Source organism: Piliocolobus tephrosceles, chromosome 19, assembly GCF_002776525.5.
Source record: "Piliocolobus tephrosceles isolate RC106 chromosome 19, ASM277652v3, whole genome shotgun sequence".
NCBI classification, from domain to species: Eukaryota; Metazoa; Chordata; class Mammalia; order Primates; family Cercopithecidae; genus Piliocolobus; species Piliocolobus tephrosceles.
The window spans coordinates 7363885-7382346 of NC_045452.1; the positions used below are offsets into that span (position 1 = coordinate 7363885).

The window sequence follows — 18462 nt, forward strand, 5'->3', positions numbered from 1 at the left end:
AACACAGATTTATTCTTTTAGAGTTCTAGAGATCAGATAGATGTCCAAGATGAGTCCAAAGGCATTAAAAATTAAGGTATCATCAGGATTGGTGCCTTCTGGAGGCCCTAGGGGATAGTCTGTTCCAGCCTCTTCTAGCTTCTAGAGTCTGCCAGCATTTATTGGCTCCTGGGTGCACCACTCCGATCCCTGCTTCCATCTCCACATTGCTGCTCTCTCCCCCACTGATCCCCTTGCCTCCATCTTCAAAGACCCTTGCGATTGATTATATTAGGGCTTACCTGGAGAATCTAGGATAATCTCCCTCTACCTCAAGATCCTTAACATAATCATATCTGCAAAATGCCTTTTGCCATGTAAGGGAACATATTTACATGTTGCCAGATTAGATCATGGACATCTTTGGGAGGACTTTATTCATGCTGCCAAATACCTTGAACCAGAACCACCCAGATAAGTCACTGCTGAATTCTCAACCCACAGAAACCATGAGAGATAATACATGATACTGGGTATTTCAAAACTCTAAGTGTTTGGGTAAGCTAGTATACGGCAATACGTAACTAGTACAGAATAGGGATCTGTAATCCTGCACTTGATTCTGTAGCCCTTGAAAATAATAATTCTGGTGGCTGAGCACAATGGTTCACACCTCTGATCCCAACAGTGGGAGGCAGAGATGGGAGGATTACTTGAGGGCCAGAGTTCAAGTTCAGTCAGGGCAACATAGTGAGACCCCATCTCAAAAAACAAAAAACAAAACACACACATACACACACACACACACACACACACAAAACTTAAGTGGATGTGGTGATGTGCACCTGTGGTCCTAGCTGCTGAGTAGGCTGAGGCAGGAGGATCATGAGAGCCCAGGAGTTCGAGGCTGCAGTGAGCTATGATCACACCACTGCACTCTAGCTTGGGTGACAGGGCGAAACTCTGTCTCTAAAATTAAAAAAAAAAAAAATCATAATTCTAGATGTCATAACTTTTTCCTCAAAATATGGACATGGAAAAGTGTGCAGATCACATAAGTGAACAGTTTGATGAATTTGTACGGACTGAAAACACTGTTGTCTGTCTTAAATAATGAAGCCTGGAATGATCCTGGATGCTTTAGAGCTCTGAACCAGTCACTGCCCGTTCACTTTCAGATCTACCCCTACCCCTTCTCTGCTCTGCTGTAGAATTACAGAAAATGACATTTCCTGGTTTCCTTGACTTCTGGTAGGTTCTGCCAATGAAAGGCAGTGACGGACAACTGAAGGTCAAAAGGAAGGGAGAAGACAGGATATCTTTCTTTGACACTGCCTTGAGGCATCCATGGAAGCAGCAGTACCTCCTTTTAATCCAGATTTTTTTTTTTTTTTTAGACGGAGTCTCGCGCTGTCACCCAGGCTGGAGTGCAGTGGCCGGATCTCAGCTCACTGCAAGCTCCGCCTCCCGGGTTTACGCCATTCTCCTGCCTCAGCCTCCCGAGTAGCTGGGACTACAGGCGCCGCCACCTTGCCTGGCTAGTTTTTTGTATTATTTTTAGTAGAGATGGAGTTTCACCGTGTTAGCCAGGATGGTCTCGATCTCCTGACCTAGTGATCCGCCCATCTCGGCCTCCCAAAGTGCTGGGATTACAGGCTTGAGCCACCGCGCCTGGCCAAATCCAGATTTTATCAAGGACTCTCCTCCTTCCTCCATGAAGCCTGTTTCCTCTGGGCAACACTATTGAGGTCTCGCTTCCCAATGGATGGCCCAACTCCTTGGCTTTTTTGTCCAGCCCTAGGTTGGCAGTGCCTTCCTGCTGTTGCTAATTTCTCCTGGCTTCTCAATTTTTCCATCACCTGGGTCACAAATTTTCTGTATTAAATTCTCTTGGCTGAATGACCTAGAGTGGTTTCTGTTTTCCCAAAGCATTCTGTAAAATCCTTCCAGCTACAACAAAACAAGTAATAGGTTCTTAGACGTCATTTTCTGAAAAATGAAGTCATCCTCACTAACCACCAGCAGCCCTCGTATTTTCCGTGTCTTTACTTAGAAAGAGGGAAATAGGAACCTGTGGACCAAGTACGTGCTACTGATTTAGGTAGATGAGGTGTACACAGTTTTACATTATTTCATTTGTTCCTTGTAACACCTTTTGTCAAGGAATAATATCGTACTGCCATTTTAACAGATGAGGAACTGAAGGTGAGAAAAGATTAGTAACTCTTCAGTTTTCGCGTAGCTGCTTCAGCGTTCATCTTGTTCCAAAGCCAGTTCTGTTCCTGCTATTTGTGATGTCATTAGCAGTTTGCATCTCTCCCTCTCCCCACCCGCCAGGGTCTCCCTGGAAGTGTGATTAGCTTCAGCTTCACTCGGATCCACAGAATACTCACCAATCTTTAAGGAGAAATAAACTTGCGAACCAACTAACTAATATAAATATCTTCTTTGAGGATATGAAAACCATTTCTAGGAGGATTGGGGTCATTTAAAAATGTGGCAGAGGCTGAGTGCCGTGGCTCATGCCTGCAATCCCAATGCTTTGGGAGGCCAAGGAGGGAGGACACTTGACACCAGGAGCTTGAGACCAACCTGGGGAACATAGCAGAACCCTGTTTCTGCAAATACTACTACTTCTACTACTACTACTACTAATAATAATAAAATATCTGGGCATGGTGGTGCATGCCTGTAGTCCCAGCTACTCAGGAGACTGAGGTTGGGAGGATCACTTGAGCCCAGGAGTTCAAGGTTACAGTGAGCTATGACTGCACCACTGCACTCTCCAGTCTGGGGGAGAAAGTGAGACCCCCCATCTCTTAAAAAAAAAAAAAAGGTGTAGCAGAATTGAAAGTTCTGATTGATGCTGTCAGATGAAGCACAGGATAGCACTGGAATGACACACTTGGCTTGGTGAGTTGAGAGAATGGATTCTAGTCCCTGATTGCTTGGGTCTCTGCTGTGATTGATCAGACATGCCTGCCATGTGTGAAGAAAAGGACAGGAGGTATTGTTGGGTATTTGCTGACCCTTTAGAAATTATGAAGGCCCCAACTTTAATCTGTCACTTTCTAGCTGTATGAATTTGGTGCCTTTGATGGGTCTCTCTGTGTCTATTATCACATCATAAAAATAGAATAATACTGGGGTGGGTGGATCACTTGAGCCCATGAGTTAGAGACAAGCCTGGCCAACATGGTGAAATCCTGTCTCTACTAAAAATACAAAAATTAGCCAGGTGTGAATGGCAGGTGCCTGTAATCCCAGCTACTTGGGGGGCTGAGGCAGGAGAATTGCTTGAACCTGGGAGGTGGCGGGTGCAGTGAGCTGAGATCATGCCACCGCACTCCAGCCTAGGTGACAGAGCAAGATTCCCTCAAGAAAAAAGAATAATGTAACGAATCTTCAGGATGATTATGAGGAAAGAACCCTGTAGAGTGATGACCAACTTCTCCTTCATCCTTATTCCTGCTGGAGACTGGGCATACATTTGGGTTTTCTTAGGGCCACTCCCACTCTTTCCTTTCCCAAAGTGGAGCTTAACACCACCTGCTGATGCTTACTCTATTACCAATGTAGCCTTTGAGCTCTTGCTGGAACACAATTCACAGGGCATCATCACTATTATTATTATTATTATATTATTATTATTATTATTTTGAGATGGAGTCTTGCTCTGTCACCCAGGCTGGAGTGCAGTGGCGCAATCTCGGCTCAATGCAACCTCCGCCTCCCAGGTTCAAGCAATTCTCCTGCCTCAGCCTCCTGAGTAGCTGGGACTACAGGTGCGCGCCACCACGCTCGGCTAAATTTTTTGTATTTTTATCACAGCTGGGGTTTCACCATGTTGGTCAGGCTGGTTTCGAACTCCTGACCTCAAATGATCCACCCACCTCAGCCTCCCAAAGTGCTGGGATTAGAGGCATGAGCCACCCTGACCAGCCCACAGGGCTTTTATTCCCCCACTTCACAGCCTCCAGCCTCAGCCTCATTTCTCCCAGGCAACTGACCCTTGGACAATTTGAAGGAAGCAGTGGCAGTTCCTCGTAGCCTTTCTTTCTGGGAAAGATTCCCTCACCTGCAAAGACATGGGCATCATTGGATGACACAGGAACAATTAGAAGCAAAGCTGGAAAGAGCCATGGACTGCAGTCAGGAGACCTGAGCTTAGCTCTGGATCTTTCCTTGGTTGTGTGTCCCTAGGCAGATGGGTTAACCTCTCTGAGCCTCAGCCTGCTCATCTGTAAAATGGACATGACAAGTGGTAAAGATTACCTCTCAGCATGGAGCAGGTGGATGAGGAGATTGTTCACTGTAGCATCAGAGAGAAATAAAGTATATATTTTTAACTTGCCTACAATAAAGATAATTCTTATTCTTCACAGAAAATCTTGAGGAGTGCTAAAAGGAATGTAAAAATTGCCTGATATCTTACCACACAGAGATAATGGCCATTGCTACCACTTTGTTGCAATAATCTCGGCTCACTTTTTATGTTTCTATAGTACTTGACTCTGGGGGTTTCAATAAAGATTAAATGAGATAAAATGTTTTGAACATTTAGCAGAGTGCCTGTGTATGCAAGAAATATACATAAATATACTCACTTATTAATTAGTTTAACACGTATTTATTATGTTCAAGGTTTGTTAAACATTTAAGGATATGAAAATACTTGATTATTTTCATCAAGTTTTAGAATATACCCTGATCTATAGGATAAAGTACATGTTACAGGCAAAATTCAACTCCATTTGATTTTCAAGTTGAAGCCAGAAAGGATTGCTGATTGCTAATTCTAATCAGTAACCAGATTCTAATAAATACATCCTTAATATTTGTTAGGTAAGCTATGTGCCAGATGCTGGAAATATTTGGGTGTGTATCTACACATGTACATATTGTGCCCACACGTTCACATATGTACATGTTTATATATGTAATAGCATATGTGTGTGTAATTCTTTTCAGCACCAGGCTCTGTAACATTTTCTGCTTGTCTTTACCAAATTAGAAGAAAGCAACAAGATAGGTTTTCATCAAGTTTCAAAAGTGTTTTGAGATAGTCTGATCTATAGTGTAAATTGTGTGGCACAGGTGAAATTAACTTTGGGGGGCCTTGGGAGACACCTCAGAAGGTTGGAGAGGCAACCTCTAGAGCTGCAGAAATTAACAAATGAGAGTCTTGTCCATTTGCAGAGAGGAGAGGGTCCTCTGAAGATTGAGATGCTCTGGGCAGAGAAAATAAACAACAAACAGCAGTTTTAAATATTAGCCTCTAATTGAACATCACAAGAGGAGATGACTTTAATTGCAGCCATTAATTATCACATGAACTGCTTCTCACATGGGCAACTCTTTGATATGCTCCAGAGGGAGTAGCCTGGGGGTTTAACAAGAAATGATAGTTCTCTCAAGTGATGCTGGGGAGGTCAACAAGTATGCATGTTATCTACACAGTATATGTTATTGTACTGATCTCTGTGTACACGATATATATATCCTCCATATATTATGTATGTATCGTGTATATTATGCATGCATTAGTTAGAATGTATAATACCTCTATCCTTCCCTAATTCACCACTAATAGTCATACAATAGCACCATTCATTTCATCCCCAAACATGTATTGAGTGCCTTCTGTGTTCCAGACACCGGTAATACAGATAGAGATTAGATCCCTGCAAGAACATAAGCTCTGTGGAAGTGAGGACTTTATTTGTATTGCCAGTGCCTAGATCAGTGCTGCACCTTGTAGGTGCTCAACAAATGTTTATTAAATGTATGTATGTATGAATGAATAATATATGAATATATAATATATACCAGGAGGTATGGATGTTGTGTGTCTACAGTGTGTACACCATTATATTGTAGTTTTAGATTACCCCGGGAATGTGGTGTATATCTTAAAGGATTTCTGCTGTCTATGCATCTAACTATCTAAATCATTTTGTATCCTAATTATTCCCCACCTTCCAATTTCTCTCCATGCTTCAAATCTCTAAAGAGAGCTAATAACAGAGAGGACCAAGCTCACACCCAACCCCAGAACACAACCCCATTTTCATGAAGCAGCCCTGAGCCAAGCCCAAGCGAGCATGATTGTCAGATGCTGTCGTTGCCTCCCGCCCACTTCCTGTTGCATGAGAGGGGCACTGACTCACTTCCCCTTCTGCTTGTGCATCCCTTCCGTGTCTCCGGAGGGGTCTCTGGCTGGCGCCTTGTTTTATCTGCCCCAGGAAGACCGTTTGGGGCACTGCACTTGTTTTGCCTAATGAAATGGTCTCTGCGATCAGCAGACTCCATTTGGTTTTTGTGTTGAAGCAGGAAAGATTTGCTGATTGCTGATTACACCAACACTAAATTTCTCCAAGCTTTCTCCTCGGGGTGCACCCACTGAGTCTGATGCTTCCCTAGCAGATGGAGGAGGGGATGCAGAGGGTGGCAAGGGGGCAACGCTGGAGGGTGGAAGGTAGTGGCAGGTCCCCAAACCCTGTTCTTGGTCCACATACTCTGGCCTAACTAATTATGGCTTTCTGGTTCTCACCAGAAAGATCTTGCTGTGTCTAAGCCAACTCACCTTCTATGCAGCCCTTGTTTTTTTCATGTCTTTTCTCTGCAGGATAGTGAAAAATCTTCAGAGCCAGAGTCCTGCATTCCGATGCTTTTGTTTGCTTTGTGACTTTGGCAAATCTCCTCAGTGAACTGGGGATGACACTGTTCTTCCTGATGCTTCTTCTCCTATGAGAATTAAAGGATAGCTATGCCACTATTGGTCAGGTTTCCACTCTGTCAAGCTCATTTACTCCTCACAAGAGCCCTGTGAGGGAGGGTCTGCTACTGGCTCCATTTCCCCAGTGAGACAACTGAGGGTCAGAGAGGTTAAGTAACTTGCTGGAAGTCACACAGCCAGTGAGCAGCAGAGTTGGGATTTGAACCCCGGCAGCTTGGCTCCAGAGCCTACTTTCACTTTTATGATATTGTGGATTTGACTCATTTTAGACTCCTATTTCTTCTGCCCACTTGCTTAGTCCCAGCCCAGGCCCACCCATCCCTGAAACACAGTGCCTCCTTCTGTCTGTCTCCTCTACCCTCCAGGAAGCTCCCTGAGGATGTGGACTGTACAGCTTGCTGCTCCTGCATGACACTGACACGGGCAAGATTCAGCTAAGCAAAACGAGGAAGGGGCGTCTGTACCCTTTTCTCGTATCTCAGCACATGTGACCTAAAGGGTTCCCACTTAAGAACCCAAGACCTGGATGCACATCTCAGCTTTGTGGTCTCCCAGCGGCGTGACCTCAGACAGGTCATTTGGTTAGACATTCATTGAACCAATGCTTATAGGATTCGCTGTACTTAACACATAACCCACAATGGCCCAGACGTGTGGACGTGGGATAGAATCTTAGACAGCAATACAGATTTTTCTGCCTCTGTGTCTTACAAAGACACAGGTGCCATATCTGGGAGAAAGTGGCTAATGCCCAGTGACACCATCGTCCTGGCCCATTAGAAAAGAGTGGAGCCGGCCGGGTGCGGTGGTTCATGCCTGTAAGCCCAGCACTTTGGGAGGCTGAGGCGGGTGGATCATGAGGTCAGGAGATGGAGACCATCCTGGCTAACACGGTGAAACCCTGTCTCTACTAAAAATACAAAAAAATAAAAATAAAAATAAGCCAGGCATGGTGGCAAGCGCCTGTAGTCCCAGCTGCTTGGGAGCCTGAGGCAGGAGAATGGTGTGAACCTGGGAGGCAGAGCTTGCAGTGAGCCAAAATTGTGCCACTGCACTCCAGCCTGGGACGCAGAGCAAGACTCCGTCTCAAAAAAAAAAAAAAAAAAAGGAAAAGAGTGGAGACTGGGCAGATGCTTCCAGAAGTTGCTGGGATTTTGCACCTAGCCATTTTCTAGGTGCGTTTATGAGCTGACATGCTGATGTCCTGGGGTGAGCACCCCCTCCTTCACAGTCCCTCAGTGTCCTTTATTTCCTCTGATAACCCGGAGGCCCCAACCTCGGGTTGTCTCTCACCTTGTCAAGGCTGAGATGGGGATTTCACAGTTGGTGGCTTCAATCAACTGGGATGGACTGGCAGCCCCTTCTAATGCCACCACCGTGGCATCCTTCCCGCCACCCCTTCTCCCTCTCATCAGCTCAGCCTGGCCCTTAGGCTTACTCAGTCTTTGCCTGCTGCCTCTCTCTCTTTAAAATCAGAGAACATTGGAAAGGCACAGACGTACAATAATGTGAATGGGCAAGCCGATCTGCAGAGAGCTGTGTGTCCCTGCAGTGGTCCTCGCTGACTTCTTTTGGGGAATGCAATCAGAGCCGCAGAAAGAGCACTGGACTTGGAGCCGCCAAGTCCAGGATTCAGATCCCAGCTCCGCGCCTTTCCTGAGTGACCTTGCTGAGTGACCTTGCTGGCTTTAAATTCCTCATCTGCAAAATAAAGAAAAACGAGGCCGGGTGCGGTGGTTTATGCCTGTAATTCCAGCACTTTGGGAGGCCAAGGTGGGCGGATCACTAGAGGTGAGGAGTTCAAGACCAGCCTGGCCAACATGGCGAAACCCCATCTCTGTTTAAAAATATATATATAAATTAGCTGGACGTGGTGGTGGGTGCCTGTAATCCCATCTACTTCGGAGGTTGACGCAGGAGAATTACTTGGACCCGGGAGGTGGAGGTTGCAGTGAGCTGAGATCGCGCCACTGCACTCCAGCCTGTGCAACAGAGCAAGACTCTGTCTCAAAAAAGAAAAAGAAAAAAAAAAAAGAGAGAGAAAGAGAAAAATGACTCTAGGCTAAGAGAGGGGCTGTGAGCCATTCATTTTCACTCACCTACTCAGTTCCATGGGGAGCTGAGAATTGCACTTTGACCCCACATCCTCAAATTTCTTCCCTCCCACTGTCCTCAGTTGGTATGTGTGTTCCTTTATACAGCAGTCCAAAAATAAACTGTACATAATTAGAGCCTCTTACAAGAAAAATCCCATCTATAACCCCGCTTCGCCCCATCCATAAATATTCTCAATTCTCTGTGTTATTTGCATAGATTTGGGCATGATACTGTTTGGATCTATTCTGTTTGCTTCATGTTATTTCACAGAAGCACTCCGTGCTGCCACAATTCTTATTTCTAATGTTAATGTCTGCCTAAGAGCCTCAAAGTGACACACTGTGATTTCTCTAACCATTCCCAATTGCTGGGTGATGAGGCAGATCCCAGCCTCTCCTTGTCATCGGTAGCACCGCCGCAAACATCCTCGGGCATAGAGCTGTGTTCTGCCTCTTGATTTATTCCCCATAAGATGAATTACCAGGAGGTTAGATTCTGGTTCTCACCCAGGGTTTCAGACTCAGCACCGTGGACATTCAGGCCAGATAATTCTTTGTGGGATTGTCCTGTGCCTCATAGGATGTTGAACAGCATCTCTGGCCTCTACCCACCAGATACCAGCAGCATTTCCCCAAGTTGTGACTGCCAGAAATGTCTCCAGACATGGCCAAATGTCCCCTGGGGGGCAAACTAACCATCAGGTGACAATCATTGTATGTTAAAGGGTAGCAATGAGTAGGTTACAAATTAAAGTCAGAGATTTTCCCAAGAGTCCAGATAAAATCCGATTAGAAAGGTACCAGAAAGTACTGATCACTAAGATGAACCCTGAGAGGGGGGTCAGAGGCACTGAGCTAGAGATCCAGCTCCGCCATGAAGTCTTTACTTCTTAAGGCCTCAGTTCCTCATCTGTGAAATGGGAACAAGAATAGAGACTCACCTGCTGGGCCTGCGAGGCATGAGTGAGATCCTGGCTGCAAAACACTCAGCACAGCTCTAGCCACAGAAAGAGCTCCATAAATGCCCATCGTGCTTGCCTGTTCTAGAGGGAGCCCAGCTAGGTTTTTTATCTTTGCTTTTGCTTCTGTGAGGACAGCAAGCTGGGGGTGTCTAGAGGACGTACTTGAAAGAAAACCATCTTTGTTATACTCTCCCCATGACCTCCTGCACTAGACTTATCCCTGGGGCTCAGCTTCCTAAACCAGACTCCATGACCCTTCTTGGTTTTTACATTTACTCATCCATCCGAGATGGGCTGAGTATCCACTGCGCATGGTGGTGCAGATTCAGAGCATGGCCCTGGGGTCAGATGCACTGGGAGCAGCACTCCCTGCACAGGTGAGCAAGCTCTGTGTGCCATGCCCTGGAGTATCTGTTCCCTCCTCTATGAACCATGGAACACCTGGTTGAGGATCCCATAAACCTGTCCACAGAGAGAGCCTCTCGTGGAGAACCTACCACTTAATAGTGCTCAGTGAACGCTAGGCTCAGCCTGGGGCGTGTCTCTTCCCCAGTGCATGCATGGGTGGTGCATTTCTTGCCCAAGGCCAACGTGTGTTTGCATCCTCTGTCCCCAGGAGAAGTATGTGGAGGAACTTGGGGCAGTGAGGCAGACCCTCCAGACAGACCTGGAGACGTCCATTCGGCGGATTGCTGACCTGCAGGCAGCCTTGGAAGAAGTGGCATCCAGCGATAGTGATACTGAGAGGTAACTTGCTGGGGGCTGGGCGGGGCTGGGCGCAGCAGGTGGACGGCATCTTGGGGAGCACTTTGCCCCTTAGCCGGGCTGGGGCCACATTCACTGGGAAACCCAAAGATGTTCTGGGGCTGGAGGCATCAATGGCTTACTTGAGTGAGGAGAGACTGTATGTTGCCCTGCTGGTATTAACCTCTCCTTGCTGTTGCTAAAACCTCTCAGTCCGGCTCAGCAAGCCTTTGGTGAGGCAATGTGACTGGAATAAGGACTAGTGTATGGTCTTCTGCAAGTTCCATGTCCAATCTTGGCCTAATTCCCTCATCTGTAAAATGGGCATAATAATATTAGCATGAACCACGTGCAGTTGCCAAGATGGGACTATTTTTGACATACAGACTGGAAGTTTCATATATTCAATCTACTGCCTATTTCATAGGGCTGTTGTTGAGAGTTAATTGAGTTCACAGATGAACATGACAGGTATGTAAGTGCTATATAAGTGGAAGCTATGTTTGTACAGAATAATGGACATTGTTTTACAAGGGCAATGGCCGATTCAAGGATGCAAGGTTGGGCTGGTGATTAGCGAGACCACCCAAGTTCAGTGTCAGGGCATCTTGCCTTTGTCAGAAGATGGGCTACTTCTCACCATCTCTGCTTGAGTCTCAAGCTACCGCAGGCCACAGGTGGACCGCTCAGCTGGAAAGAGTTTGAGGTATCCCAGCTGGACACATGGGTCCAGGCTGTCCAACTTCTGTAGCGTTCTGTTCCCAGGAGCTAACTTTGTACCCTGGAGAACCTTTGCTTCTCCAGGAACCACAGCTGCCTGTCTTGCCACACATCCCTGCCCCCATTCTAGCCTCTGTGGCAAAGTCTGGGTAGCAGAGAAGACACTTTCTTACATCGCTTTCCAATAAAGAATCTCCAGAGGTGGTTCCCTCCTGCGGCCTGCAAGCTGCCCCTGTCCACACCTGAACAGGCCACATTAAAAGCCAGTTTTTCTTGGTCTTCCTCTCTGTGAAGGCTGTTTTTTTCTGCAGCCAGAACAGTCAAATATCAGTCTTTGGAATGCATCCCTCTCTGTTTCCATATGAGCACCCTGACTGCAGAGAAGTTCAAGGTCACACAGCAAATTAGCTTCATACACTGAGCTAGAACTCAGGTCTGCTGAACTTCCTACCCAGACCTTTGCCACTCATACCCCTCTTAAGGGGTGGAGGCAGGGGCAGCTGTGACCTTTGGGACATGTGGGTGCAAGACAGGCAAGGGAAGCAGAGAGGGTTACAAATCAGCTCTGGTTTAGCCAGCAGGAAGAACCAGACATCTATATTGTCTATATTAGAGCTGACTATGAATAGTCAAGGAAAAAAACTGGAAGAAACACACCAACATTGTAACACTGAGGAAAGGCGTTACGGGTGACAGTTTTTTTTTTCTTCAAGTTTATTTATATTTTCTGAAATCTGTGCAATGAGCATGCACACACATCTCTAGCTCTACTAGTACTCTCTTTAGGAGATTTTGCTCAAATAAGTTATGTACTCCATACACCTAATTTTAGAAGGCGCATAACCTCCTCCCTTAATGCAATCCTGGGCTGGTCATAGCTGCTGAGGGATTTGTAACCTGAGACTCTCCAGTAAAGATGTCTGCACTCAGCAGGAGCAAGACGGAGAGCCACTGGACTCTCAAACTCCATGTTCTTGGCCAGGCGTGGTGGCCCATACCTGTAATCCCAGCACTTTGGGAGGCTGAGGCAGGAGGATCATTTGAGACCAGGAATTCAAGACCAGCCTGGGAAACATAAGGAGTCTCCATCTCCACAAAAACTCCTTTTAAAAAATTAGCCAGACATGGTGGTACCTGTAGTCCCAGCTACTCAGGAGGCTGAGGTAGGAGGATCACTTCAACCCAAGAGTTTGAGGCTGCAGTGAGCTGTCATCTGTGATTGTGCCACTGCACTCCAGTCTGGGTGACAGAGCAAGACCCTGTCTCAGAAAATAAGTAAATAAAACTTCATGTTTTGCCTCTAAATAAAAGACTTCGTCTTAAAAAAATTCTTTAATTTGTGCAAAAGTGGCTTCTATGCACATTCCAAATATTCCCGCCATTCCCTGCTAATTGGCACAGCTGCCAAACTGCTGGTAAAAGGGCAAATCCTGATGTTGTAGCTGCTTTCCAGCTCATGATTGCATTTAGGATCCCACCTCCACTGCCCACTCCTCCTCCTGTTTTATTAGTGTCATGGCAGAACTTACTGTAATTACAAACTCCTTTTGTCAATATTACTTGTTTGATGCTTGGGCTGGCTTCTCCATTCATAGAAACAATAGAGCTTTTGCATGAATTACAGCAGGAATGAATGGCTGTAGTTACTACCATCTTTGGTCAATGAGCAAAATGTTTAAACTATTTTCACTTGCATAGAAAATACTGCTTTTCTAGTAAACAATAAAAATTAAGTAAACATAACAGCATTGGAAGGAGGTAGAGGATCCATGCTTGAAGGGTGGGTGACAGGCTGGAAGAAGGTGCAACAAGAAGCAAGGGACAGTGTCCATCAACAGATGAATGAATAAAGAAAATGTGATGCGTATACACAATGGAGTACTATTCAGTCATGAAAAAGAATGAGATTCAGTCATTTGTGGCAATGTGAATGGAACTGGAAGTCATTATGTTAAGTGAAATAAGCCAGACACAGAAAGAGAAACATTGCATGTTCTCACGTACTTGTGGGATATAAAAATCAAAACAATTTAACCCATGGGAGTAGACAGTAGGAGGTGGGATGCCTAATGGGTACAAAAATGTAGTTAGAATGAATGAATGAGACCTGGTATTTAATAGCACAACAGGATGACTGTGGTCAATAACCATTTCATTGTACATTAGAAAATAACTAAAGGAGTATAACTGAATTGTTTGTAACACAAAGGATAATTGCTTGAGGGGATGGATACCCCATTTTCCATGATGTGGTTATTACGTATTGCATGCCGGTATAAAAACCTCTCATGTACCCCATAAATATATATACCTACTATGTACCCCCAAACATTAAGAAATAGAAACATTATAAAATGAAAAGGAAAAGAAGAAGCAAGGGACAGACATCTCACTGGGGGAACGAGGTCCTGGTGGTGAGGTCACAGAAGGTTGCAGACATCACTCCAGTCTTGGCATGGCGGGGAATCCCCTCTGGCTTTAAAGGGACCCTGCTGTCACCCTCATCCTAATAAGAGACGCCTTTATCTGTCTCCTCTGTTCTGATCTACCCTTTCTGAGCTCCATGCCCTGGGCACCCAGGAATCCAATCTGAATTCTTTGTCTCACTTTTCATGATCTTCTGTCTCTATGGGCTTAAATCTTCCTCCCTGCTGGGCTTCTGATGTTTTTTCCTTGACTGGATCTCTAGTTTCCATATAACACCTGCCTCATAGCTGGAAGGGACATCACCCGCTTTTCAGAGTTGCCGTGAGGTGTGAATTGACTACAGAATGCCAGGTGTAAAAAATGCATCTTGTGCCTGTACCCGAAAAAGCCCCATGCAACGTGCAGGATTATTACAATTGGAAGTCAAGGAAGAATTTGAGAGGGAATAGGCTTTGCACATTAACAAGTTTGATTGCCAATTAAATCTAATAGTTAATTTCTGCGTGACCTTGGACAAGTTATTCAACCTCTCTGAGCCTCCGTCTCTTTGAGTCTAAGATGGGTTAATAAGAAGAAGCAAGTGAAAAAGTATGACTTCCTAGCACAGTACCTTGCGCGTAGTAGGGGCTCAACGAGAATCATCAATTGCATTCATTCATTCGTTTGATAAATTCTTACTGAGCACCTATTGCATGCGAGATGCTGTGTTGCTTCTCGTTATCGTTATTCTCTCTCTTACAGATGAAGAGAGGTTGAATAACTTGCCTGAAGTCAGGCAGAAATGAACGTTTGGAACTGTGTCTAAAGCCCAGGTTGGTTGAATTGCCAAGGAATAGAGAGGGAGAAGAGCCTAGGGGTGGTCCTGCTTTTATCAAACCTGCATTCTGATGGTGGAATGTGTGCATGTGTGTGTGTATCCAAAAATAAAGTGCACAGACTGATAAATAAAACACTAGAATACAATTGGAGTTACGAGGGCAGAGAACGTGGTGCTATGATGAACAGCAGGATAGGCAGATATAGCCTCCCAGAGAGGAAGGGGTTGGAATTAAGACCTGAATGAGAAGAAGGGGCCAGCCACGGGAAGGCCTGGAGAAAATGAGTAAGGGCAGATCAAGGCACGTTCTAGGAAGTGAAAGAAGACCAGTGTCCCCCAGGAAGGTAGATGAGGGAGCAGCAGCCCTCTCGTTCCCCTTTTCTCTTCTCCATCCCTCCTTCCTCTTTCCCTTTCTCCTACCTTTCTTCTCCTCTGAAGATGACCCATAGAAACCCACTGATACAGTTTCTTAAAATGCCCCAGTGCCCCAGGCAGGATTGGCCACATCATTTGTAGGGTTCAGTGTGAAGTGAAAGTGTGGGGCTTGCCAGGTGCGGTGGCTCATGCCTGTAATCCCAGCACTTCGGGAGGCCAAGGTGGGTGGATCACTTGAGGTCAGGAGTTCGAGACCAGCCTGGCCAAGATGGCGAAACCCTGTCTCTACCAAAAATACAAAAATTAGCCGGGCGTGGTGGTGCATGCCTGTAGTTCCAGGGCCTCAGGAAGTGGAGGCAGGAGGATGGCTTAAAAGTGGGAGGCAGAGGTTGCAGTGAGCTGAGATGGCACCAGTAAACTGCAGCCTGGTCAACAGAGTGAAACTCTGTCAAAAAGAAGGAAGGAAGGAAGGGAGGGAGGGAGGGAGGGAGAGAAAGGAAGGAAGGAAAGAAGGAAGGGAGGGAGGGAGGGAGGGAAGAAAGAAAGAAAAGGAAAGGAAGGAAGGAAAGGAAGGGAAGGAAAGGAAGGAAAGGAAAGAAAGAAGGCCGGGCGCGGTGGCTCACGCCTGTAATCCCAGCACTTTGGGAGGCCGAGGCGGGCGAATCATGAGGTCAGAAGATCAAGACTATCCTGGCTAACATGGTGAAACCCCGTCTCTACTGAAAATACAAAAAAATTAGCCGGGTGTGGTGGCAGGCGCCTGTAGTCCCAGCTACTCGGGAGGCTGAGGCAGGAGAATGGCATGAACCCAGGAGGTGGAGCTTGCGGTGAGCCGAGATTGGGCCACTGCACTCCAGCCTGGGTGACAGAGCAAGACTGTGTCTCACAAAAAAAAAAAAAAAAAAAGAAAGAAAGGAAGGAAGGAAGGGGCTCCTTGTTCAAAAATTATTAAAAATTTCAAGACAGTGACAGAAGAGCATTAAACCAAAATGCAGGCCCTTCTGGGCATGGGTGGCCAGCCCCTGAAGCCAGCCCTGACCCCAGCGTGGTTCTTAGGGAGCGTTTCCTAATTCTCGGCAGGCCTTGATCCTCATGTGTTGACTTAGAACTTGGATCTGAGGTGGAAACACAGTGTAGATTTCAATAATATCGCAGAGATGGGGAAACTGGGAAAAAAATTGCCCATGAAGTCTCAACACGTTTCAAAGAATTAATATTGTATAAGGCATGTTCTCTGATCACAGTGCGATTAAATTGGTTGTAAACAATGAAAAGAAGTATTTGTGTTGCTAGATTGTAAATCCACAGTCCACAGCAGAACCCCCAGCTCCTGCCCAGGCCCCAGTCTATAGTCTCCCACTTGCTAGCAGCTCCACGCTACACTTCACTCCTAATTGCCTCATCACCCTGGGGTAAGAGGTTTGGATTAGAGCCTGAGGGACTGGTTCGAGGTACTTCTCCAGAGTTCTCAATTATAATAGAATTCAAAGCCAAGCCAGGAGAGAAACACACACACACACACACACACGCACACACATACGAGAGAGAGAGAGAGAGAGAGAGAGAGAGAGAGAGAGAGAGAGAGAGGCTTTAGCTGCAGGTGAGGTTCTTTGAGAGACTTGTTCAAATTACGAAAAGTCACATTTCCCCATGTTGGGAATTAGATCTGAGTGTAACAGGCCTTCCAGGCTGGAAACGTGGCTACGTGCTCAGAAAACCAGGTGGCCTATGCCGCAGAATTTAAACATGTGCTCTCCTGCACTAGGGCCCTGCATTGTAACTTGCACTGTGGCATCAACCTCCTTAGATTAATGGAGAAATGCTTTAAGCCAGTCACCCAGGCCTGGTGCATGCTCATTATTCATGGAGGGAGGAATGCGCTGGCTGACAGACAGTCCCGTCTATTCATGGCCCAGGGGCTGCGGCTGCTCTGTCTGTCACCTTGGCTAAGGGGTAAAGGGGTTTGGGTGAGATGTAGAGAGTCAGTGAATGACCTCTTACTCTTGGGTTAGCTGAAAGTGCGTACGTAGCAGCTGGTCCAATCTGAGATGAATGCTCTGAAAAAAGAGTCCTCAACTGCTTTGTTGAGTATAAGTTGGACATTTTCCAACGTACATCCTTTTATAACCTGGCTAAAATTAGGCTGCAGTAGGACAAGTGGAAAGATCTGGGTCTAACCAAAGATTCTGGTTGCTACTGAGGACATGCTTCTGAGTTAATTTGTTCGTGATGGACCCAGGCTCTGTCCAAACTGTAAAGTTTCTTGCTACATAGTAGGACAGTCATTGGAACTGCCAACAGCTCCTTTCCAGCAACTTTTTTACTTTCTAGTTTGTCCCCTGTGAGTAATGAATGTGCTCCAGGCCAAGGAGAACAACTTAAAGCATTCCTATTAATCTAAGAAGGTTGATGCTGCAGTTCAAGTTGCAACGCAAGGCCTTAATACCATATATACCTGTTTAAATCATGCTGCATAGACCACCTGGCTTTCCTTCTAGCCCATATATCTAGCTTGTAGGATTCACAGAGAGTCAGGGCTCCAAACTACTTTATCTATTCCAGCATTACAGGAAATAATGATAATTGTAAGAGTAGGTACCGTTTCTTGAGACATTACTTTGTGCAGGTACTATGCTACCTGTTTGGGATACATTATCCTCAAAACAACTCTCTGAGGTTCCTACCATTATCATTCCCAGTTTGCAGATGAAGGAACTGAGAAGTCAAGAAACTTGCCCCAATCCATGCAGTAAGTGATGAAGCCATGATCTGATTTCCAGGCTGACCCCATAACCTACACTGCTAATGGCCAAGCTCTGCTGTCATGTCAAATGTAACCTACTTCCTCCTTTCCCTTGTCAAGGTCTCTGTTCTCTGCCCAGTAACTGCCCTGTCATTAAGGAGAACTTGTGTCTGTCACTGTGAGATGGGGCCAGTGAATTTACATGTTACTTCCCAGGCAACATTTGCATTTAGACTGGAATTGTCTGGCAAAGACTGACCCTAAAGAAGTACAGCTGAAGACACTGAATTAATTATCTTGCTCATCGTCAATCCCCTGTTTACAAATTCCCAGCACAAGTCCCCCTCCCCCTCCGCCTCCCCCTTCCCCTCCTCCCCCTCCCCTCCCCTCCTTTCCCCTCCTCCCCCTCCCCCTCCCCTCCTCCTTCTCCTCCTCCTTCTTCTTCTTGTCTCACTCTGTCACCCAGGCTGGAGTGCAATGGCATGATATTGGCTCACTGCAATCTCTGCCTCCCAGGTTCAAGCAATTCTTCTACCTCAGCCTCCCGAGTAGCTGGGACTAGAGGCACACGCCACCAGGCCTGGCTAATTTTTGTATTTTTAGTAGAAACAGGGTTTCACCATATTCCCCAGATTGGTCTTGAACTCCTGACCTCGTGATCCACCCGCCTCCGCTTCCCACAGTGCTGGGATTACAGGCATGAGCCACCATGCCTGGTCAAGTTCTTTTTTTGAAAAGCCACTTGCACCAAGGGGAGAGAAACAACCACTGACCTCATGTCAGGAGATGAGGGTCCCAGACAGCTGTACCACCAAATGAATCAGGACCGTGGACAGGTCATCCATCCTTTGGGCCTGTGC

The 18462-nt window shown here is 46.1% G+C and overlaps 1 protein-coding gene across 1 annotated transcript in view; it reads left to right on the forward strand.

Moving 5' to 3' along the window:
• The window catches only part of MYO18B (myosin XVIIIB), a 298450-nt gene that overhangs the window by 248588 nt on the left and 31400 nt on the right, over positions 1–18462 (forward strand). Inside the window, exon 40 of the mRNA XM_026447974.1 lies at positions 10393–10523. Within this exon, the coding sequence (XP_026303759.1) occupies positions 10393–10523 (131 nt within the window). The remainder of the gene's footprint in view (positions 1–10392; positions 10524–18462) is intronic.